At 32.3% G+C, this 26,545-nt stretch overlaps 3 protein-coding genes across 3 annotated transcripts; 2 read left to right on the top strand and 1 right to left on the bottom strand.

The window, feature by feature from the left end:
* On the bottom strand, positions 440-5,640 carry LOC109350203 (serine/threonine-protein phosphatase 7). The gene is made up of 5 exons (XM_019591371.1): positions 5,084-5,640; positions 3,695-4,189; positions 2,377-2,523; positions 1,013-1,120; positions 440-822 (listed from the first exon to the last, which is right to left on the bottom strand). The coding sequence occupies exons 1-5, from the start codon at positions 5,618-5,620 to the stop codon at positions 745-747; spliced, it is 1,365 nt and encodes a 454-aa protein (XP_019446916.1). The 5' UTR covers positions 5,621-5,640; the 3' UTR covers positions 440-744.
* Positions 13,128-16,259, top strand: LOC109350202 (thioredoxin reductase NTRB-like). The gene is made up of 2 exons (XM_019591370.1): positions 13,128-14,205; positions 16,041-16,259. Exons 1-2 carry the CDS (start codon positions 13,176-13,178, stop codon positions 16,109-16,111), a joined length of 1,101 nt encoding a protein of 366 aa, XP_019446915.1. The 5' UTR covers positions 13,128-13,175; the 3' UTR covers positions 16,112-16,259.
* On the top strand, positions 20,674-25,018 carry LOC109350201 (monosaccharide-sensing protein 2-like). The gene is made up of 5 exons (XM_019591369.1): positions 20,674-20,765; positions 21,382-21,948; positions 22,237-23,114; positions 23,760-23,947; positions 24,511-25,018. Exons 1-5 carry the CDS (start codon positions 20,687-20,689, stop codon positions 24,944-24,946), a joined length of 2,148 nt encoding a protein of 715 aa, XP_019446914.1. The 5' UTR covers positions 20,674-20,686; the 3' UTR covers positions 24,947-25,018.

Here is a 26,545-nt window from a genome sequence, read left to right as displayed (position 1 = left end):
ACTAAATAATTCTCATATAACTATATTTATCATGTGAAATTTGAGAATAAAAAATATAATTTAATTATTAATATTAGATAAGCTTATTTAAAAAGGCTTATTAGCCTAATAATTGTTAACTAGACATTTACATCATACATTTAGTGGTTAAGTTAGGAGTCTTTCTAACAGATATCACACACATAGGTATTCAATTTTTTGTATGCATATAATATTCCAACATTTTCTTCTCTAGCAAAATTCTTGTCAGATTCTTACATTCTTGTCGGATTTTACATTTTGTTTATCGGTTATTCAATTACCGACTCTACCGAGTGAGATAAAAACTTAATTATTGTTGTAGTTGTTCACTTGCTGCTAGCCAATGGTTCGCTCCGACTCGATCCTTACATAAAGTTGGTCAGGTTCCATATCCTTTCTCCATTTAGTGATTCCACATAAACATGCACTATCATATAAGTGCTCTTTGCACCCAAAAACTAAAATAAACATAAGTGTTTCTTCAAAGGGACATGGCCTAAACTTTAGAAGCTGTAGCAAGAAATGAAAATCAGATGTTTGAAATAGATCTGATAAATACTACAACAATCAAGCCTTAGTCACATTATGTGGTGTCGGCTAAAATGGATCAGATAAATGCAAATTATTTTTTCAATCACAAGGTGGATTTAAAAAATAACAACTTAATAAAATTTTCATGAATCTGATTAGTTCTTAACCTTTACTTCTCGCAAAAAAAAAACCTTAGGAAGTTACCATCGACGTCAAGTCCAATTCTTCGTCGGAATCTATCACGTCTTCAAAATCGTAATATGGATTCACCTACACCACAGAACAAGGATAAAAGTGACAAATCGATATAAACAGTTTTACTAGAAGATATGAACTTTAATCCCAAAACTATAGCATGAATTATAATTTTCCCTGATACCCTTGAAATGTCTTGAAAATTCATTGGAGTTCCCAGAAATTATATATTCCTTAATATGCATATGAATAATAATATTTGTACCTTTGGCCTAGGAGTGACTGCTGAAAATTCATGAAATATAGGGTTGTCATAATTAGGGGGTTCAAGAACAACATAGGCCCCTTTGTTGTTATACCTTTCCTTTGTTGCCTGTAGGAATAAACAAGTTCTTATCATAAAGAAACTCGAACATTAAAAAATGAAAGATTTTTGCAGCACAATGAAAAACAAGACAAGAAGCTGAAGTGATGACACATTTAGCAATGGAAAAATAATTCTATAGCAACCTTGGAATGATACAAAGCCAATGCTTATATATACACATCTGACTTGTTTAAAAGTCTAGTTTGACATGTTAGCCTATTTAAAGGTATGCTATGATGTAAAACCTTTAAATAAGATAACAAGTTTGCTTTTAAATAGGTCCATTAACACTAGTAATTAAATTATAATTTCGTATACATTTTTCATATTAAAATTTTATATATAATAATATTAGTTATATTAAAATAATAAGATATAAATATTATTATATAATATAGTTAAATAGGTTGGCCTATTAGGCTTAATAGGCCTTTTAGGTGGTCTAAAGTCCGACTTGGCAAGCTAAATAGGTTTTTTAAAAACTTGGGTTTGATTTGTTTACGAAAAAAGCTTAGTCTGACTTAGCCTGTTATAAGCTAGGTAATAGACCTTTAATAGGCGGAAGACGGAAAAAGCTTTTGAAGCAAAGACAAAGCAGAGCCAGTGAATATGTTCTAAAGCCATTCTTGGCTATTTCCATCTATTGTCCAGCCACCCACCTTAACCTGTTTCTTTCCCATGTTTGACATTGACTATGGATTTTGATTATCAATTATAAATGTATCTATAATTTGGCACACTTCAGTATATTTGAGGTCTCTATAGTGGTTATCCCTCTACCCGCTATAGCATTTTGGGGTCGGCCGCTATGTTCTGCAATACAATAGACTACCTAACCCTCTACAAATCTACCAAAGAAACCCATGTGCATAACACCTAAAGGATGCCAAAAAAAGTAACCCTACCCCAGACAAAATCAAGTAGCAAGAATGAGTCATTGAAAATTCTATTCTTCCTTTCCAACCAAATACACCAAAGGACAACAACATAATTTTGGCATCTTTGCATGTGCTTAAGCCTCGAAATTTGTGGGTTCGACTATATGGATCTAAAGACACCATAATGCTCGATCACAGATCATGTTAACTGACAAAGTGTCTGACCAACATTTAGTCCCACACTATATTTAGGAGAGTTGACATCAGAAAAATATATGCAAGGCCATAAAAGATTAGCAATACATAACCGGTACCAATGCCCTACCACACATAAAAGATAGGTAGTATAAATCAAATGTGTAGCCAAGAGAAATATTTACCAACCTGAAATTGTGGGTAATCTGGAGCACTAAACACGGTGACAAGCTTTCCAGATTCGACAATATGATCAATAGTGTAACCTTCAGCCATTCCATCAAAACCATCCCTCTTTTCCCGAGCATCGGGACCTTCATGTGACCTGATGATCAACTGATACAGAAATAAGTAACAAGCCATATATCAGTAATAATCCTAAACAAAACATTGGATTGATATTAACAGCATAATCAAGACAAACAATAAACTATAATATAGACACACAAAGGAGCAACAAGAAAACACAGATTTATACAGAGCCATGAGTCGGTGACAAATATAAGGCAAGCACATAAAGTATTTGGTCATCTAGTCACTGAGAATCAATTTAGTTTTATGTCGGGGAGGTTGATCATGAGGACTATATACTTAATATGATGATTGATGGAAAGATACCAGAGGAATCAAAGGGACTTGTATGTAATCTTCATTGATTCGGAGAATGCGTATGATAAGGTGCCTAGAGAAGTTTTGTGGAAAGCTTTAGAGAAGAAATGTGTTCGAATTACCTACATTCGAAGCAATCAAGGATATGTATGATGTGGTCAAGACCAGCATGAGAACAGAAGATGGGGTCTCAGAAGATTTTCCTATCGTAATAGCCTAATAGGACTACACCAAGGATCAATATTGAGCCTACTTGTTTACATTGGTCTTGGATGTGCTTACTGAGCATATCCAAGAATCGGTGTCATAGTGCATGCTTTTTGCAGATGATATTGTCATACTGGGAGACTCGAGAGATGAATTAAATGAGAAGCTATAAATGTGGAAACAACTTTAGAAGCACATGGTTTTTGTGTAAGTTATATTGTGTTAAACAAACTTAGGTTTCAATCAATATTGTACTTGGCTATTATTATGCTAAATAAAAGCAAATTGCACACAGGACCAAGGTCCCAACTCCTGATAACAACAAATTTATGATTTACCTAATGGCTTTTATTCCTTTTTCTACCCTTTTCACAAGTTTTCCGTTACAGATAAATTAACTTTATTATTTCCCATAGCCATACAAACAATACATTAAAATCATAAAAGTTAAATCATCTTCACTTCTCTTAAAATCGTCATTTTAAATCAAGTAATAACCTGAAACTGGTAAAAGAGGATACAATATCATTATCAATGTACAACAAATAATCCTTATTTTCTTAGAATTATGATTTGATAAGCAAAAAATCTTGCAGTTATGTTCCTAGAGCAACAATCCAATGACTTAAACTTAATCCACCAAGACAATTAATTTTATCACCATGAAACTAAAAGTTAATTATTTTATCACCTTTAATTGGTACTTCTTCAAAAATTCTTCAGTGCAATCTGGACCCCACAATAAGCCAATCCCTCTTTCTTTGTTTGGAGCAAGACCGGGTGACTTTGACGGATCAGACCACAGAACATCTCCAGGAATCAAGTTTGTGCCTTCCCAAGGAGGATCGAGAACTGATCGACGAGCCTTAGCCAATTCTTCCAAGGAACCAAGGGATAGAATTTTGCTATCAGAATTAAGATTAATCTTCCGGTTCTTTTTTCCTTTCAATCTCTTTGACGGTGTCACAGTTACACTGCGGAAAAGTCCTCCATGAGCAGTGTATACTCTCCCCGCAATAATAGAAGCCAAAGGAAGACCTTCAAAGCACATCAAACATTTCCGATACACATGCTTACCTTTATCACCATATTTTACCATCACTTCTTTCTCAAAGCCATAAACAGATGTACAGTATTTCGATTCGTGATTACCACGGAGCAAATATATGTTATGTGGCATGAATACCTGATACAAAATAATTACAGTAGCATAAATATAACATAGTAAACAGTTATGTCATCTCTTAATGACTACAAGAGAATAACCTTATTTCAAGCAAAAAATCTTTCTTAGAAGACAACAAAACAAACTTTAACTTACTCGCAATAGCCAGAGAAATTAGCATACAGGACCATTTCATGTTTGGTTTTGATCATATTTTAGAGAAAGGTCAATTTTATTGTCAAAAACTCTTGTCAGATTTTGAAAACAAAATAAGCCTATCAAACACATACTAGGACTATCTCAAATTCTCGACAGTAATATACTAACAACTACATAAACTATAGTAAAGCTTCTCTAAAGTAAGCATGGCTCTAAAGTTGAGTGACTAAGGGTGTATCCACCCTTGCTCAATACAATCTCACTTGAGCCCTTTCCGGTAACCGACATTCGGTTAAGAAACAAACAAAAAAAGATAACCTCTTCACAGGGAAACTAAATACAAAACTTCTCAATCCATTAAATATATCACTTTCCCATAAAACTTATGAAATTCCTTAACTATAGGCACCCGTTAGCATTGGCCTAAATTGTAAAACAAAGTATAGTGTGCATTATTTACATCTAATTAAACTCTCTACACATTAAACCTTTTCAACATTCACACTACATTACCATAAAATGCAATCAAATGAGAATTGTAATAATCAAAAGTTCTAAAACAACAGTAAGGTTATTGCTTAGTGACCATGAGGTCAGAGGTCTCGTCTCTCTGCTTTCGGGGTAAGACTGTCTACATCTACCATCTCCGAACAGGGAATCCTCGCATCGGGCCGCGAAGTTATAAAACATAAACTACAAAAATCCAAGATTGACCATTGAAATTCCAAAAACAAAACAAAAAAAATGAAACTTTACCTTCCACGCCAACAAGAGCAAGAAAGTTTCAAGGCCCCAAGCTCCTCGATCAACATAATCACCATTGAAGACAAATATTCTATCTTCAGAAGGATACCCAGCATCTCTAAGGAGGAACATCAGATCATGCAATTGTCCATGAACATCCCCAACCACCACAACGGTGGCTGCTGCGGCGGTGGCGGTGGCGGAATCCGATGAATCAGGGTTATTACGAAATGGGTCAATAGTAACGCAATTGGGTTCCTTATGAAGCATCTTAGAAGCAGTGAGAACGAGAGAATCGAAAACTTGAACGGGGAAAATGGAAGGTAACTGAGAAGGAGAGAGATTTCGTGAAGACCAATCGAAAGAAGAGATGAGATTGTGGATCCAATCAATGTTGAGGTTCCCATCTTCTGGCCACGAAATTGGGACTCGGAGTTCTTCGGGAGGGGTTGGAAATGGTGGTTCTGGGTTTAGGTCGGAGGTGGTGCCGCCGTTGATGGTGGCGGTGGTGGAATCTGGTGGCGGTGGTGGATCAGTAGTAAGGGTCATGGTATTAGAGGCAAGAAAAAATGTAATAACAAAATAAGATTATGAAGTTGTTTAAAAATCTAATGGATATGTGAAGTTTTTTTTGTTTGCCGTCACCGGAGGCAATCTGTCTGAGCCGAGTACATCCACAACAAGTCTCCTAATAGATATTTTTTTATCAACAATACCTAAACTGAGTTCTTACTTAAGGGGAATCAAGCATGTAACACTTAAACAAATGACAGTTGGCAAAGGATATGTGAAGTATGTTTCTAAGGACTAATATATTAAGTGTTTATAATATTTTACATAAATATTATATTAATCTTTTATCTACTAAAAATTTAAAATCATCTTGAGGATTTTGATTTTATTGTTTAGGTTAAAATCGTATACTTATTTTAGCTTTATAAATTTTCTTATAAACTAAATTTCGTTGGTAATTTTATAGAGAAAAAAAAGCAAATTTTTGTATCTTCAAAAATTTGGGTTGCTCTTTTTGGTTTATAATCTTACTTATTATAATCATAAATAAATATAGATCCCATTAAGTTTAATATTTGTGATAATTTAAACTTTTGATAATTTAGTATATTTGGGAATCCAATTCCCCTTACCATAATTCAAATGTACATTTCAAAGAGAAAGACTTGTGCAGATACATATATATATGGAGACAGTCAATAAAATTTTAATAACATATTAAAATTTAATTTTAAATAAAATTTAGTCATAAATAATAGTACAAAAAAATATAAATATATTTATCTCTAAATATGACATGTTGTATATATTTTTATTCAAGTTTTCTTTATTCCACAAACGTTCATTCTCATTACCCTCTATTTTAATCAGTGGCATTGGTTGGATTTGCTAGCCTATTTATTTAAAATATTAAATATATTTATCTCGTAATTATAGTCCTTATTGCATATTCAAAATTACTTAAGTCAATGTTTTATATTGTATTATAATAGTTACCTTTAATAAAAAGGATTGTCTTCTAAAAGATAATATATTTACATTTACTTATATAATTTGCAGATTTTCTATGTGTTTTAGCAAGTTTTTGTTGATATAATAATTACTAAGAAGTATATGTTAGATGTTTTAAAATTTGAATTTTTTTTGTGGAATAAATAATTTTTGGACATTTTGTTTGTTAGTAAAAAAACAACTAAAACAACATTACTTCAGTAAAATGTGCAAAAATATAGGCCCAAATATTATTTTCATCCCTCCCTAATAACTAACCACTTATTTATTTCTCTATTGATATGCTTGGTTGAGAGACTTATATTGAACATCGTTGATGTTTTTTTTGTTTCCAACTGGTATTCTCGAACTAGAAGCAATCTTGTCTGAGTTCGGAACATCCACAAGTATGTGAGGCTAACTCACTCAGCATACATTTTTTCTATCTACAAGACTCGAACTTGAAATTTTGCTTAAAGGGAATCAAACATGTACTTGAACCAACACCCGTTGTTCAAACACATTCATAAAATATATATTCACAAAAAAACTATTTGTTAACATTTTTTTTCACAAAACATTTTTAGCTGAAAGTAGAAGTAAAGTATGTGATCACTTTGAAAAATTATTATGTAATAGTAATATCTTCCTCCATCCAAGTTATTCTTCTTCATATCCACATAGAACATCAAAGATTGCTAAATATGTATATAATAGTTAAATAGCCTATTAAGGCTATCACAAAAAAATACAAAAGAAAAATTAATATAACACAATCAACAAGTGAAATTATAAAAGTATTAAATTTATTACATGAAAATTAATATACAATTGCAAAATAAATGAAGCTGATATTTGTTTGAAATTCGACTCATTATTTAATTTAATAAATTTAATTCACGAATAAAACGAGTTGAATTTGAGCTAAAAGTCGAATTCTTTAAATATACAACTTAAATTTGAGTCAAATATAGTTCAATTTGTTAAGTTCATAGGATGACTTGAGCTTAAATATTGTGCAAATGATTTATTTTCGTAATGTGAATATCATTATATACATGATTGATTCTCTAAGTTTCTCCTATATATATGTAAATGATCATTAAAATAATTATATATATATATATATATTATTTTATATGTCAAATCATGTATTCATAATAATAAGTAATGTTAAGAAATTTAAAAGTTATATAAATGGGGAATACATTATATTGAGGTAAAGTTCAAATTTAAAAGTTAGTTCAGGTCTTAAGTTGGGTTAGTTTTAAAAAATTGTCCGATCAAAATTTATAATCGAATTAGAGACGCTTAACCCTCATGGTATTATAGTTATATACTAATGGTATTCCCAATTAGTTACATTTTTTATTCACGAATATTTATTTCGGTATTTAGAAAATTATAATAAAATAAAAATATCAGTATCTAATTTGTTAGTTGATTTATGTGACATGTGTTTACTTTTATTAACTGTAGTATTAACTTTGAGGTAGAAAAAACTTTTTACGAATTAATAAGGTATTGGTCTTGTAGCATAAAGTTATTGGATCATCGGATAAAGAAAAATATCAAAAGTTTAATTATTGAGAGCGATATTTGTCGAGATGAATAATTACACTCTCCCGAAATGGATTAATTTTTTACGTGAAGGTATATCCATAGTTATACGCAAAGTTATTTTCTACTATGTTATAAATATTGCTTAAAACATACATAAGCTTAATCTTGGTCATATATATCAACCATTCACACCCATTTTCTCTAATTCTTCTCTTCACACCTTCACCATCATTACTTCACTATAAAATCTCAACCTTTCAACCTTATATACTTGTTTTTTCTATATAACTCATGTTTCTGCATACAACAATCCTTGTATAACATCATCATAAAACATGGGTCATATGAGATATAAAAGAGTTAGCAATGGCATAGGATTTAGATTAAACCCAAGAAAAGTTTATGTTCTTAGGCTACAAAAAAGGTTCACTTTCTTTATTAAGCTATTTGATAAGTGGAAAGTGTCATATGGTGAAGCTCTTAAGCTATTGAAGAAAGTGTTTTGTAGAATTCATCATGGCTTCAAAAGGAGTTTGGTGAGTAAAGAAGAATTCAAGGGTCAAGTTGATTTTAGAATGAGATCTTATGATAGGTCTAATTCTTTCTATGCACAAGCTATTGAAGATTGCTTGGAGTTCATTAAAAGAACATCTCTTGCATCTATGGATCAAAATCAAGACCCACTTAACCATATTCAAGATTCAAATTTATGACCACTTTTTTCTCTTAGATTGGTAGATAGATCATATTATTTTTAATTGTATTGATATGAATTTTATAATTTTTTATTTTATTTTTCTAATCAGTTCAACTAAGAAAATATATCTTATTTCAGCCGAGAATATTTATAGCTTAATCGGGCTAACTTTGGTAAGATATAGATTTTCTTACTAGGAAAACTTACATGCACTACTTAAACTAATTATTATTTGATTTTCGTTGAGAAAATATAGTTATTAATCATATTGTTTGTAATGGATTTGGGCCATTGTATACAAACAAGTTGAGAAATTTCAAGAGGTTGAAGATGTGAATAATAAGTTCATTTAATTTAGAAATTTTGTTGAATAGTAAACATGTTGATTTTTTCTTCTTTGATTGATGGCAAGTTGCAATGAAGATTCAAAGTTGAGATCAACTAGAGTAGTTTTATTAAAGCAAAGTCAAAGGGGACAATTATTTAGTGGCTATAGACAAATAGCCACCAATACATTCTACAAATTAAACATCTGCAGCTACGTCTACAATAATCCAAACAATTATGATAGAAAAGTTTCAATAATTTCTTATCACACATCCAAATGTTTTCTTTTTGACCGATAGACATTGATTCAAGTGGTACATGTTTGATTCCCCTTAAGCAAGGTCTCGGGTTTGAGTGTTAGATGGAAAAAATATCTGCTGGGAGAGTTAGCCACACGTACCTGTGAATGTTCCTAGCTCGGACATGATTGCCTCAAGTGCCAGGATACCTATGGGAAACCAAAAAAAATTCCTTTTTCACCCAAACAAATGACACTTCACACCCAAAATATCATCTCCACTTCTTCATAGAACCGCCTATATATTCTCCATAAAAAAAATAAGGTGAGTAAATAATTTATCTCTTTAAATTTACTCAAGGTTTGACATGTATCTTATTTCCCTTCATTCAAGACGTTTTCATTTTAAAATATATTATAAAAAAATAAGACACATGTCAAATAATTAGTAAATTTAAAGAGATAAATTATCTCTTAGTATGAAAATATATTTTATTGTCTTTTCTATTAACGATGCAAAATTGTACATTGCAAGATAGTCATTAGCTGAAGAGATATAAAGGAATTTCTCAACTACAAGGAAAAAAGTAATTTGTTGTGACTATTCTTGGGATAGACTTTCATAAAAGCAAATTTCTCTTAATCAATTCGTTCAAACGGCTCCAAACCATTAAATGATGCTTAGAATTACATAAGCAAAGAGAAAAAGAAATTGAGTGTTGAAAATATATATATTTTTTGTTTCATACATGTATTATTTGATTGAATGTAATTTTGTCCAAGTTGGGAACATCAGGTATGTGAAATTAACTCTCTCGTCGAATATTTTTTTTATCCACAAGACTCGAATTCAAAATTTTGCTTAAGGAGAATCAAACATGTGTTACTTAAACCAACACCTCTTTCGTAGTTGAAAATATATGTCTAAGCAAACATTAAATTCAATTGGCTGAGTTCTATAAGCTTGCAATGTCTATTGCAACAACTACATTAAATGAACATTCTAGCATCACATTGAGAATGAAGAGAAACGTGAGACTTAGAACTTTTCTTTGTATTAAAAAACATCCACGGAAAATCTTCTTTATTCATTACTTTGTAAAAATGGTTCTGAACAGGGATGGCAACGAGATAGGTCGAAGTCGGATATGTATATATCCAAACCCGAAATTCAAGTCCTGAACCCGAATTCAACGGGGTTGAAAAAGAAAGATACCATTCCCGAACCCAAAAAAATTCAAAAAGTATAAATGTAATAAGGAAAGTATGATATCATTTTCGTTTCATTTTTCTCTTGTATTATTTTATTTCTTTTATGTTTGAGGATCCAATAGTATGTAAAGTAAAATTAGAATTTAAAAATAATAGACACGTGATAGACATTTCAATTTTAAATTGAATTACATTATTTCGGGACGGGTTCGGGTTAGAGTCTTTGCTCTACCAAACCCAAACGCGAAAATTAAACCCGGGTAAAACCCGAACCCAACCATATCGGATTTTTTCCATTAAATTTGAGTTTGGTTCAGACAGGTACACACGGATTCGGTTTTCATTGCCATCTCTAGTTGTTATCGCTTTGTAGTATTTAATATTTTGTTATTCAAACATAAAGAAGGTAGTGTTCAAAAAATATTTGTCTGCATTGAGCCTGAAAAGAATATGCACGCAAACAATATTTGCTATGTAATTTTGAATTGATTATATTGTAAACTTAGTGTTATCAAGAAATTGAAGGAATGGTTAAACCAATATAAATGTTGTGTTTAATATCTCTTCTTAATGTCAAGAGAAAAAGAATTCAAGATTTACAAATTTTTATATATTTAACACTAATATAAAAACAAATATATTATATAATATTGTGAAGATGAAATAATTAAAAGGAATAAATGCACAAAATATCACAATCATAAATCCAACCTCTATGAAAAGATACAATCAATTTAATTTGTTTTAAAATGCAATAATACTTAGACAATGAATGAGTTTCAGAATAAATCATTCACTTATAATTGTAGAGTAAATTACACTGACACCCCTGAGTTTTAGCGAAATTATACAAATAACTCCTCACTTTTCTACAGCGACACAAATCCCCTAATTTTTATACTTTCCTTATACTAAGCACCCCTGACTGAGAAATAAGTGTAATTTTTTAAACAAAAAACGTGATAAATGCAATTAAGTTAAACAAAACATGGTATATTGTGGACACAAGTCTAAATAATATATGAGTTAATGCATCATTATTATTTTTGGTTCATTATGATATAGTATAAGAGCAATTTAAACAATATGTCTTTAGAATTGTTGATGCATTTTATAACAAAAAATAATAAAGATACATTGATTTGTATATTATTTGGATTTTTCTTACAATATACCATATTTTGTTTAACATAATTGCATTTATCACATTTTTTGTTTAAAATACTACACTTATTTGTCATGTGGGGTTATCAATGTAATGAAAGTATAAAAACTAAGGAAAGTTTATGTAGGTGTAGAAAAGTGAGAGGTGATTTGTGTAATTTCACTAAAACTCAGGGAGTGTCAGTATAATTAACTTTAATTTGTAATGAGTCATATTTGATGATATAGGATTACATTTCCAAAAGGTGGTTATGTAGTAATTAGAGTCTTGATCTAGTTAAGTTGGATGTTATCACTCACCATAAGCGAGATGGTAGACTTGAAATTCATTATTCACGTTAAGTCAATATATCTCTTCTAAAAAAGTTGAGCTGAAATATGTTATTGGATAATTGTAATACAAAGTTTAGAAGACGTACATGGTGAATGTTATTTACTCCAAAAGACTCATATGCTTCTACTATTTAGAAGAGTATTGTAAAAGTTGCCAATGACTATAAACAAGGTTTTAGTTTGCAATTAGGATGTAGTGAAAAAAATTGACATGACAATTGGTCTGGGATAGAAAAGTTATGCACAATGATTGATTTTGTTAATATTTCAAATACATTATTACATGTGAAAGATCTCTAGAGATGGTTCTTATTCCAACACATGTGAAGGATGTGATTTGTAATAATACACTTTCGACTATAATTTAATCCAATGACTTTTAGGAAAATGTCAAGTACTAATTTGCATTTGAAGTAATAGTGTTGTAGAAGATCTCCTTCATACTTTCAAAGATTATAAGAATTCAATTATTATGAGACAATGTTTCAGTTTTAGTGATTCTACCTTTTGGGCAAATTGATACTTTATGTCTTGTCTAGTTGAGAATTCATGGCATCGACATGGCCATGGCGGACATGAAGGTGGAAGAATAACTCGATTCTTGATACTATAATATGTGATATTAGTTATGTCATTTGCAATGTTCATCATGACTTTTGAGAATGTTATATAATAGTTAATTATTATTCTGATAAAGATGCTCTAACTTGTGTCTTGTGGTGTCCCCTCAAAAATCGAAAAGTGAAGCTTAATATTGACGAGAGTTGTAACGTAAAAGCTAATATAATTGAAAGAGAACGTGTTATTCATAACTATGAAAGCTAATGGATTTCGAGTTTTCCAACAACTTTTAAGACCAAATCATTAGTGAAACTCATAATTGTGAAATATGCCATAAGTTGACTTGGAATATGAGTCATAACAACTTAATCTCGAAGAGTATAAATCTCGAGGCGGTCCAAATTATTTCGGAGGGAATACCAATTTATATACACCATCTCTCTTATGTTGTGAACAATTTGTCTACACCATCAAATAAGCACTTTTTTCAAACATAATCAAACCAAATGAGTTATTCTCCAAACAAGCTCTTATCAAGATTCCTAAACCTCATTCCCATTGGATTCGCTTCTACCATCTCCGCCACGTCATCATCATCTTCCGACTCTTCAATCCATAATCGCACCACCGTCCACAAAACAAAGCTCTGCATCATCGGAAGTGGCCCCGCCGCCCACACCGCCGCCATATACGCCGCCCGCGCCGACCTCAACCCTATCCTATTTGAAGGATGGATGGCCAACGACGTCGCTCCCGGCGGCCAGCTTACAACCACCACCGACGTCGACAATTTCCCCGGATTCCCCGACGGCGTCATCGGCGCTGATCTCATGGACCGTTGCCGGACTCAGTCGCAGCGTTTCGGTACTAACGTTATCACTGAGACTGTGTCTAAGGTAGAATTTTCGAAACGGCCGTTTAGGGTTTTCACTGATTCTAGAATTGTTGAAGCTGAATCCGTCATTGTTGCCACCGGAGCCGTCGCGAAACGGTTGCGATTTGACGGCTCTGATGGATTCTGGAACCGTGGGATATCTGCGTGCGCCGTGTGTGATGGCGCGGCGCCGATTTTCAGGAACAAGCCGTTGGTGGTGATTGGTGGTGGCGATTCGGCTATGGAGGAAGCTAACTTCCTAACAAAGTATGGTTCCAAAGTGTATATAATACATAGGAGGGATAATTTTAGGGCATCGAAAATAATGCAGGCGAAAGTGATGAGTAATCCGAAGATCGAGGTGTTGTGGAATTCGGCTGTGGTCGAAGCATATGGTGATGATAAGAATGAGAGAGTTGTTGGAGGAGTTAAGGTGAAGAATGTGATGACAGGGGATGTGAGTGATTTGAAGGTGTCTGGATTGTTCTTTGCAATTGGGCATGAGCCTGCTACAAAGTTCTTGGATGGTCAGCTTGAATTGGATTCTGATGGGTACATTGTGACGAAACCCGGGACGACGAAGACTAGTGTTGAGGGAGTTTTTGCCGCTGGCGATGTCCAGGACAAGAAGTATAGGCAAGCTATTACAGCTGCTGGCACTGGTAATTATTGTTTAGCTTCATTCTTATTTTGCCTTTTATGATTATAGATTAATAATGCTTTTGTGTTAATTTTATGTATTGTACCGTAGTCGTGTCTTATGATTTTGAAATTTGTGATATTCTAGTGTTGTTGTCGAATGTTATACATGACTGTTGTTGACTTGTTGTATCGATTTTTCCTAGGATTGCTGGTTTTGAAACTGTGCACTGTGAAAGCCAAGTTTTTTATGTGTGCTGAATGTGTTCCACTTTTATTTGGCAATGGCATTTGGTGGAATTGCTTGTTGAATACCATTCAACATAATTTCCGATTGCCCGGTGTTCCACCAATTAGTAACCCAAATTCCAGTAACCTTTTATTATTAGTTAAAGAGATTCAATAGGGATCAGAGACATTAGTTATAAGAAATAGTCTAAATTACAGCATAAGTTATCCATGTCCATGTCAATCTTGTGCCATGTATTAAACCATAAGTTATTGGATAAGGAGTCTTTTGATAAATGCCAAAACTGGCATGCTTAAGTAGATGTTTATAGTGGGTGCATACATATCTTATATACAAACTAAATTACAGAAATATTAATTCATATTATGCATAATAGATGCCCATTAAATTTTATCTAAAGCCTTGTCTGCCATAATTGGGTTGTTTCATTAAGCTAGGGCATATTTTCTTCTTTGACATGATACCAATTTAATCTTTTTTTGTTAAATTCATACTTATACGAGTCTCTGATAGTTAATCGTTGTATTCTTCTCATGTATGTGCCGTTCTGCTCCACTGATTTAGTCCTGTTGGTTTTTATGGTCTGAAAAAAATCTAAATGTATAGATCACATTTAATGGGAGTTGGCTATATAGTACTTTCTTTTTGGTTTCTCCCGGCAAGAGACTAATCACCTATCCAGTGCCTAAGCGGGGATCCCTTCCGATAGTGTTTTTTACATACACATGAACTCAATGATTGAACTTGGGGTGACTCAAGCCCTTTCCACTTGGGCCAACACACATTAGTGTTGGTTTTAGTACTTTGACACAAGAAAATTTGTTAATGATAGTATGACAATGACCTGCAAATAAACCCTGGGTTATGTTGGGACTTATACATTCGGAAACAATTAGAGATGATATGTAACTGTATATTTTAAAATTTAAAGTTATGTTTTCCCTTTTATTGGTGTAACATATTAATGTTCATATAGATTGATAGAAACTGGTATCTCATTAAGAAAATGTAGCAAAATTAAAATGATCAAAGTTCCGATTACAAAGAAAATAGTATAAAAGTCTAAATAGAGAAGTATGTAGCAGAGTAAGAAAGAACAAATATCAGAGAAGCAAATGTTATCTCTTCCCTATGGCATTCGCCGCCACCCAAGAAACTATCCAGGTGATCTCTCCAACACTATTCCCTTCATATACAATTCCCTTTCCACGATTCCAGATCGAGCACCTACTTCACCAATTTCCTGCTACCAAATATCGATTCAGTTAGTCTCACCTTTTGAATAAAAGGCTACTCCACTATACTATCCCAACTCATTCCCTAATCTATCCTTATACCACCCAATATATCCATTCAGTTAAAGGGAATGGATGGATTTTAAGAATTGGGAATTTCCTTATTCTTTTGACATTTGTTTGAATTATTTTGACTTGAGAAGTAATTTGGATCATGTGATAAAAGTGGTGACATTTTCTGTTGGTTTTATGGTTATTTATTGGTCAATGCACTTAGTATAAAAAATAATATGCATAGTGTAATCAGAATCAGGTTTTGTAGCAAAAAGTTTAATAGTTCCAAAGGATAATGGAAATGATATTTTTGATGCAGGGTGTATGGCAGCCTTGGATGCAGAACATTACTTGCAAGAGAATGGTTTAAAGCAGGGTAAGAGTTGCTGACTTTTTTTATATATGTTGCTATTCATTTATTAATTGCAGGAATATTTATTAGAAATTGAAAATCAATACCTTAAGTACCTAAACAATTCTTATTGGAGGAATTCATGTACCAAATTATTGGAAATCAATACTTCAAGAACCTGATTATCCTAGTGGAGGAATTCATAATTGAAAGCAGTTTTTCTTTTTAAAATAACAATCAAACCTTAATCCTATTAGGTGAGGTTGGCTACATGAATTGGAGAATGCTATAATGTTATATCGTAAATCATGTTTATTGACAAAACAATTTTTGAAAGAAAAAAACTATAACTCAAGAACATAATGCTCCGACCATTCGAAGGAGGACGAGGATGATGATGAAAACAAACCCAAACCATGATGATTAGTATCTACCACAAATAGTTACTTGAATTCTTTTTGCAGAATATACCCGAGACAGAACATTATTCTTCTTGTCAAGTTCATTCTCGTGTTTCAGTAAGTCAAAATAAAGTGGCATAAAATTCATCACCAGCATTTCCAAACACCAATATATATTTTCCATTGGAAGCAGCCTGCAGAAAAATACATAGAAAGCAAACTTAAAAAAAGAAATCTACATATTGCTCTAGAATTAATTACAAATATCCATGGTGATGCAAAAAATTCATGTACCAAAGAGATGATGAGTTCAAGTAGTGCATCCATCACACAGTCCCATAATTTGAAACACAACACGAAGATCTAAGGACTATCAAGCACAAACACTTCAGAATATTCACACAATGTTTATGTCAAACAATACCATATTGAAAGCTTCATGGACACTCTCAAAATACTCCTAACAACATTCTACATATTTAGTAGAAATATTTTAGTTTACAAACATTATATAAGGAGATATAATAATTACATAAATGTTACTTTTTATTATGTTTATACTTCACAGTGACTAGTACTAACTTTAAAAACAATAAACAATACATCTCTCCCTGAATATAAAATCCATGCTTTTATCCTTTCATATATCTTCAATCATTCTTATAATTTATTCGCATCTCATGTCCATAAGGTTGGCACATTAGTAACATTGTTGCTTAGTGCCTATGAGGTCACATGTTCAAATCCTGGCAATAACAACCTCCCAGTTTGTTAGGATAAGGCTCAAAGGCTGTATATATCTATCATCTCCCTAAATCGAAGCCTCACACACTTTGCCGCCCTTTTATTTATTTATTTATTCACATCTAGCGTTCATCAATATAAAATAACTTCAGACGAAAAGAAGTGCTTCGTGATAAGCCGAATTGATATAAGATCTCCGGCGAGAGCCTTTATGCTTCGTTTGGTTGGGAGAAGAAAATAAAAAGAGAGAAATATGTGAGAAAGAGAGTGAAAATAGAGAAAGAGATGAGAAAGATATAAGAAATAGAGTGGATTTTAATGTTGTTTGATTGTATAGAAAAAAGAAGAGAAAAAAAATGATTTTTCTCCCCCATTCTTCATTGGATAAAGATTTGTTGTCCCAAATTAAGTTTCAAACCATGCCGAGCATCAATGAAAATATTTCATATCGTTTGCGACAATAGATATGAGTCACTCTTCCCCTCTAATTTTCTCCTCACTTGGGAGGAGAAAGAGATTTTGTGGGACCTCTCCTTTTTTTTCTTCTTTCACCTTAAACTCTCTCCTAAACCAAATGAGAAAAATATAACATTTCTCCTCAACTTTTATTTTCTAACTCTTTTTCTTTTCTATTTCTACCTTTCCAAATAAAGACTTAAAGTTGTCTGAAACCTTATATATAAAGTCACTAACTGCTCAACCAAAATAAAACATAACAACTAAATGGATATCTAGTTAAGAAAAATACCACGAGCAAAGCAATTTCAACGGGAGTAAGATATTTTTCCGGATGTAGATATCCAACAAGCTCATCATAATTCTCTCTGTCACTATCAACTTAAGTAGTGATACATGTTTGATTCCCTTTAAGTAAAGTCTTGAGTTCGAGTCTTGTGGATGGAAAAAATATCCGCTAGGAGAGTTAGCTCAACGTACTTGTATATGTTCCCGGTTCAGACATGATTACCTCAAGAAGTACAAGGATACGTGTAGGAAACCAAAATAACCTAAGAAGCAAATAAAATACATTGATAATTAATAAATAAATAAATAAAATGAAAAATTGATTAATTTGTATAATGAAGTAACTGAAGAAAGTGCTTCTCGGACATTACAAATTAGTTGCAAATCAGTGAAATTATCAGTTCCCATTTCGGGAGTTTTTCTTCTCTTCTCAGAGCACTTTTCCCATTATGTATAATCAAAACGGCGGCGTAAGGAGTTAAAAGAGAGAAGAAAATAGTAGTTGATGGCAAAATGGGAAATATAATAGTTTTGAAAAAGAAAACAAAATATCTCTTCATACACAGACATAGTTTATTTTTTTTATAGTATATTTTAAAATGAAATTTTTTAGAAAGAAAGTAAATATAACGCATATCAAATGATAAGTAGATTTAAGAAGATAAATAACAAGAAAAGAGTTGGAAAAAAAAGAAAGTGATACAAGAATGAGGGTTTTGAGTGAAGAAGGTGAACACTTGGTTTATATACTTATTATTCCTTATCATAGAGGGACAAGGTCCTAAGCTAGTAAAGTTGTGGGCTTGGTTTCGGCTTTAGGAAGAAGTTTATAAAAAACCCTTAAATTTTATATCTTTTGTAATGAATTATTGCCAACTATTTTTTTCTATTTATTGTTCTTTAAAGTTTAATCATTAATGATAATTGTTATATGTATAAACTATAAAGATAATATTAAATAAGCCACAATGAAAATTTTTCATTAATTTTGACTTTGCAGTGATGAACTTATGGCTATTATTGTGAGTCTGATAATATCAATTTCCTTTTAGCATATTAGTAATTTAATATACTACTTGCAAAATACATAAATTTTAAATTTTATGGAAGTTTTATGCACTTTTTTCTAAGATTACATGCAAAAAATGAATTAAGATACAATGTTGAGGATCCTACTTGTATAAGCATTATGAAAGATAGTGAGAAAGAGATGATAAAAAAAATATTCACCACAACTCAAGAGTTTTACACACTTTATTATATCATCACCATATATATTTAATTATCATTAACTCTTTAATTAACATAAATAAATCGTGAATAATATACTAATTATATATAATAGAATTGATATGACTTAGGGATGGCAAAAATACTCCTCCGTGGGTACCTGCTAAAATACTTACAACTAGTGTAACGCCCCGAAAATTACTCCATAAATATTGTGCAAAAAAATGGAATTTTTTTTTGAATAATGTAATATAAAATTATTTTCCTTATATTTGTTTCCTTTTCGGGACATCACTTTAAGTAACATAGATTGCGGAAAATCAACAACAGTTACCTAATGGTAACCAAAAACAACTCAACATATCTTTGAATAATTTTTCATTGAAAGAGCGTGAAACGTTAATACAAAACACAAGGCGAAATAAAATCTTCGCCTAAATTGAAACTATACAAAATAGGTTGAGTAATAAATTTATTATAATTATATATGATCTATTTTTGTACACACTTTATTATAATTATATATGACCTATTTTTGTATGATTTTATAATAAATTTTAGTGATTGAAATATATGATAAGTTTCACATGTCTATAAATTTTATTATTGATGTAATAATTATTTTATATGTATTGATTATTATAAAATATATAAATATATATTGAAACTTAAAAACCCGTGGGGTATCTGCAAATACACACTACCCGTGCGGGTACACATAAATAGTGCATACATGAGTACGAGAAAACACTACCCGTGCTCGTTTCACCCCGTTGCCATCCCTAGATATGAGAACATAACATGAAAACCTTATGCATGAGATTCATCTATTTGCATTCATTGGATTTGTTTCTCCTATAGATTGTCTATATAGTTTGTGTAAGTGATATATGACAATATAAGATGAATTAAGAAGAAGAATGATAAAGAAAATTTTACATATTAATATTTTGTCAACGAATATGATTTATGATATAAAATTATGGTGTTTTTCGATTCATGTAATAAACCCCGCATAGTGGAAAAAAAGTTGTTATTGTTGTTGCTTCATACAACAAAATGACAAACAAGAAAACAAGTACTCCTGTTATAGTTACAATCATTATCACCAATTTGGCCTAAAATAGTAAAATATTATCATGGCACCCTTTCACTCACAAGAATTTAACAGAGATTTCGTTTTCATCCCAATAATGTTACCATTGTTCTTTACACATTCAGTTATATGAACAAAATCCTACCTTAACATATGTTCAACTCTAGACAATAAATATGTGACATACTTGTCCTAATAACATATCTTAGGACACTTTAGAGCATGTTCAAAGTTTGGTATTAGAATAAATAAAAAAAGTGACATAGAACTCTAATATATTGGTTTGAAGTTTTGCATATTATAGATATTGATCTGAAAATGATATAAAGTTTTATATTTGAGTAAATATAAGTGATTCAACTTGTTCTCTGAGTTAGGCTTTTTTGCCAAGAGAGACAATGAGAGAGGTTGTAATTGTTGCAATTGCTGCTACACTTGGGAATCTTCTAGCTGGATGGGATAGTTCAACCATTGCAGGTTTTGGAATTTTTTTCTTTTATTTTTGGAAAATATTTATCTCATGTTCTTTTTATCATGCTACTTTTAACATATATGATATTATTTATCTATGTAATCTAATATTGTTTAAAAAAATTGATTCATAGTTATGAAGTAGATGTGAAGAGTAACATAGATAAAACTAGTTTGAGAATGTACTAATCTTTGTATTTATCCTTGATTCTAAGGTATACATGTTTATTAGTTATATATGAGAATCTTATGATGCCAATGTTTTATATTGTGATCGTGGTTTGGAAAACTTCTAAAACCTTGACGTTATGGTCAATTTCGGGCAAATGCAGCTAATGGGTCTCAATTGTGGTAGTCGTGTTATTTCAACAACTCACGAAACCTCAACATATTAGTGTTTGTAATAGTCGTAGACCCAGATTTAAAACCTTGCTGATACTGATGTTTTTGTCTATTTAGATATGAAATAATTATTTCAATTATCGATTACTTGTTTACGATATATGAAGAAACTCAGCCTGATTCGAATAGGATTGTCTCCATGGAGAATAACTATGGTTGAAACCAAAAAGAAACCAGACATACTAAAACTGAATAAACATGTTGTTACATATCTGTGTAGGGAGCCTGATATACATCAAAGAAGAATTCAACTTGGGAAGTGATCCTACACTTGAGGGTCTAATAGTGTCTATGTCATTTCTGACCGGCACTTTTGTGACAATATTCTCCGGGACAGTCTCCGATATGGTAGGAAGGCGCCGGATGCTAATAGCATCATCAATCATGTTCTTTTGCAGTGGCATGGTGATGTTATATGCTCCTAATGTTAAAGTTGTTCTCCTTTCAAGGCTATTGGATGGAGTTGCTATTGCACTAGCCATAACTCTTACCCCTCTCTACATATCCGAGATTGCGCCGCCTGATATAAGAGGCCAACTCAACACTCTCCCTCAATTTTCAGGCTCTAGTGGAATGTTTGTGGCTTACATTATGGTATTCTCATTGTCCTTGATGGACTCACCAAGTTGGAGAGCGATGCTCGGCGTTGTTTGTATTCCTTCTGTTGCTTATTTCTTTCTCGCCGTGTTTTACCTCCCCGAATCTCCTCCTTGGCTTGTAAGCAAAGGTAGAATTTCAGAAGCTAGGAAGGTTCTGCAGAGAATCCGAGGCGTTGAAGATGTTTCAGGTAATGCTTAGCTTATCTACCTATACATGCCATTGTAAATAATAAAATCGTCCCGGAAATTTCACCAACAGATGTAAAATGTTGATGTAATGATGAGTACTATTATTTGATCAATGTAATTCGACAAATTCGTGACAACTTAGGCATAGCATCAATACTCTACCTAATAAAGACAAAGTCGTTGAGAAAGTTGTCGCCGAGAGTTGTACAAAATGTTGTTTATAAAGCCTTTCCTGTGGCAATATATATGGCTAAAACTGATTTGGACTAATTTGCTATGATCTATAGGGGAATTGGCTTTGCTGCTTGAAGGTTTGAATCCGGGGGGCGAAGCTACCACTATAGAAGAGTACATTGTAGCCCCAGCCAGTGAGTTAATTTCAAACCAGGAACTCGGAAAAGATTGTATAAAGCTACATGGACCAAATAGCCAGGGAGTTTCGATGGTTGCACAACCGATCATGACCGGAAAAGGCAGCATATTTCGCGGCTTGTTAACTATGTCACGCCAAGGAAGTGTTGCTTCCTCAGCTTCTGCTAGTTTTAAGGACCCTATTGTCAATCTCTTTGGGAGTGTTCATGAGAATGTCAATATTATCCTTGACTCTGTAGGAAGCGCATCAAGAGGTTTTCTTATACCGAATGTGACAAGTTCGTCGAGTATTGGAGACCATGATCGAAGTCCATTGCTGTCGCGTCAATGTACTATGGATAAGGACAGGGATTTTGGATCGAAGGGCGCGTTAGAAGGGTCGAGCAACAGCAACCTGAGAAGTAACAACAACAGTTTTTTCCCGGGAATTAGTCCTGCTGGAGAAATACCGATGAATACAAACATTGGTGGAGGTTGGCAATTGGTTTATAAATCGGCTGAAGCCGGTGGGAGTGGGAAAAAGGAAGGAGGACTATTCCAAAGGATTTATCTACGCGCCGATCCTAAGGCTGAGTCTCAACAAAGTTCATTTGTTTCTAGTAGTGACTCACATTCTGATAGTGCTGAAGCTTTTCAGGTAGCTGCACTTGTCAGCCACTCATTTCTTGGACCAACTAATGATGCGATGATTCGGCCGGAAGTTGCAGCGAAGCGTACAGGTCGGGGAGCTTTGTTAGATCCGGGAGTCAAGCGTGCACTAATTGTTGGAATTGGACTTCAGATTCTTCAGCAGGTACAACTAGTTCTATTTTCCTAAGAATGATATATTTAAGGCAAATTTTGTTAAGAAATCAAAACCTTTACTTTTTACTATATAGTTTTCATCTCAAAATCAATAAGTACCCTTAAGTCATTTATTAAAGAACCACTTAAAATTATCTTGAAATGATTTTTGCAATCTACTTGAAATTCAATTTGATATTAGTCTACTTTTACCAAACATTCTCTATGACAACATCAACAAAAGTCTTGAGTTTATGCTGTTTTTGGCCTTTCATTAGTAGCTTATCTATAAGTATCACAATAACCTTAGGATTTTGGTATGTTTTGACATTGGCATGAAAGAATAACCTTCTCTAACTAATCAATCAACCGAAAAAATGTATGCACTGACAGTGTAAAAGTTTTATACACTATTAGTTCATTATTTACCATTCATTTTTAATTATTATCCACTCTTCAAAAAAGTAATTCAAATGAATGATGGATGATGCACTGACCATATATAAATCTTTATGCCGAAAGTGTATAGATATTACACTCATGAGTTGAAAATAAACTTATCTAAGAGAATCAAATTATCCTTATACTCTAAGATTGGAAGATTAAATACAATATTTTTTGAAGATTCTAAAAGTGTAATTTATATATGTTTCAGGCAGCTGGTATAAATGGATTTCTATACTATGCTCCACAAATTCTTGAACAAGCAGGAGTTGGTGCTCTTTTATCAAATTTAGGCATTAGTTCAACATCTTCTTCTCTACTTGTAAATATCATTACAACATTCTCTATGCTTCCATGCATAGCTATTTCAATGAGGCTCATGGATATCTCTGGCAGAAGGTATGTTAAACATATGCCAATTGCTTAATATCTATCAAGTCTTGTTGTATTTGTTGGACCCGACCACGATAGGAGGAGTCTCCAACCACTGGTTGGTGGTTCCATTGTTACGGAGGCATGGGAAGAGTAGAGAGCTATATGTGAAACATTACGTCTTGAGCCAAAACCTTAAGACAAAGGTTTCATGAGTCTTTCTCACTTATAAACTCTTTTATTCATCTCTCATATCTAATGTGGGACTTCACATATGAATAAGCCCAATAATATTTGTCGTGTGAGCAGTTTGAAAACCTTGACAATATGTCAATGTAGGAAAATTACGTCACCTGGTAAGTCCAATCAACCTTTACAAATCACGAATTCGAACCATAAAAAAAAAATAGTTCAAACATTAAATTTGAGTTGTTTGAAACAATTCATTAAAAAAAAGTGCTTAGTTTCTTACAAGTCCCATGTTAACTACTTGTCTCAACAAATTTCAGCAATCTCATAAGACAAAATCAAACAGAAAAATGCAAAAATTCATAACAATAACATTAACATTTGATATGTTCTCATGACAGGTCAATATTACTCTACACAATACCCATTCTAATAGTATCTCTAATGGTACTAGTACTAAGAGGCTCATTCAATATTAGTCCAATCCTCAATGCTGCAATTACTGCTACAAGTGTTGTGGTATATGAAAGTGTATTTTGCATGGGTTTAGGTGTTATTCCAAATATTCTATGTTCAGAAATATTCCCTACAAGTGTTAGAGGAATATGCATTTCTATTACTTCTCTTACATTTTGGATTTGCACCTTGATGATCACTTCTTCATTTCCATTCTTGCTTCATCTCATAGGCCTTACTGGGGTATTTGTATTGTTTGTTATTGGAAGCATCATTTCATGGATATTTGTGTACTTAAAAGTCCCTGAAACTAAGGGTATGCCCTTAGAAGTTATTATTGAGTTCTTTGCTATTGGTGCAAAGCCTGGTGGAAATGTATGATCATGCAATGTTTGGAAGCAAAAGTTGAGTTCATATTCATATCATTATCATCATCACAAGAAGAAGAAAAAAAAGCATTGTTGAGAAAAATACGTATGCACGGACAACGTAAGATATTGATACACTGTCAGACCATCATCTCATATTCATTTTCGGTCATTGTTGACTCTTTAGAAAAAAGTAATACAAATGAGTAGTCGATAATGTACTAATTGTATATAAATATGATAATGTACTTGTGAGTTGAAGGCTTTTGGTTGGTGAAAAATTGAAAGTGTTTGGTGTTCAAATACACATAGGCAACTCTATTATTTTTTTACCTTTCAAGAGAAAAAAACATATGTACTACATTCCAAAATAAAATGTAATTTAACTTAAGAGTGTTAATATATTTTTTTATAGTATTTTCACTATAGTTTACTATCCATATGGTTTTAGACATTTAGTTTTCTTAAAAACTTGCAACCTTGATGGTTGTGCTTTTCTATAAACTAGTGTTTTTTCTTTTGTATAATTAAGTGTATTTTTTCGCCCATGAGTAAGAAATTAACTCTTTCAAAAGATGCGGTTACTCCTCTTAATAAGTGTAGCTCTCAATAATCAAATCATTAACTTTTTGTTCTATTTTGAAAATCTAGTAGGTCTTATACAACTAAACCTACATGCATCTTGTTAATTATAAATTACTCTAGTGACTATACAATTAATAGTAAAAAATAGAAATATAGATTGATAAGAATGAGTAGTTAATTAATAAACCTTTCTTCAACACCAATAAGGTGTTAGTCTAATGGTCGTAAACACTCAATTTTAACTACAGTAAATTACTTTTAAATTAAATCAATAAGTAAATAGAATTTGGAGTGTAATATTAAGGTGTATGACAACTAAACCTTAGTGAGCCCACCAAATTAAATTTTCCAACCCTAATTACACCTCCTATCCAATGCCTAACTTAACAACTCACAAAAACCTATTTTTAAAAAAAATATGCACATTCAGATTTTATTTAAAAAAAGGAGAGGGGAGGATGGTTAAACCCAACCATTGTTTTTTAGAAACACTCACATAGTCACGAGAACATCACAAAGTGTGCCACTTCATGTAGCCCAACTTGTAATTGGTTGAAAAAAATGTTTGAAGTTAAAAAATTAAATATTAAATATTTTTATGGTTAATCATAATAAATTGTGTTACATTGAGTGATACACTTTTATGTGACAGTAGATGTCCACCCATAGTTTATCACATTAAAAAAAATAGTCCAAAAGGAGGCAAATCCTAATTTTTAAGAGGAAGGAGCAAGTAGAAGTGACATTCAACAATAGTGAGTATCTAACATCTTCTTCTCTATCTCTATCAAATTGATAAAAGGTCCTTACATTACTATTTAAGTGTTTTTTATTTATTTTTATGTAACATTATGATTGAGATGTTGAAATAGAAAGGTGTTCTGGGGTGTTTGAGAAAAACCAAGGAGAGTGGTTGCGGCTTCGTCGTGTCACAACGGCTGTGTGCCCAGCCAACCACATGAATTGTTTCCTTTGGCAACGGCAACATAAACCTTAAATCAATTTTACTTCAACCTCAAATCAATTT

Source organism: Lupinus angustifolius, chromosome LG06 (assembly GCF_001865875.1).
Source record: "Lupinus angustifolius cultivar Tanjil chromosome LG06, LupAngTanjil_v1.0, whole genome shotgun sequence".
NCBI classification, from domain to species: Eukaryota; Viridiplantae; Streptophyta; class Magnoliopsida; order Fabales; family Fabaceae; genus Lupinus; species Lupinus angustifolius.
Note: the sequence above shows the minus strand (reverse complement) of the source record. Positions and strands in the feature narration are given on the sequence as shown.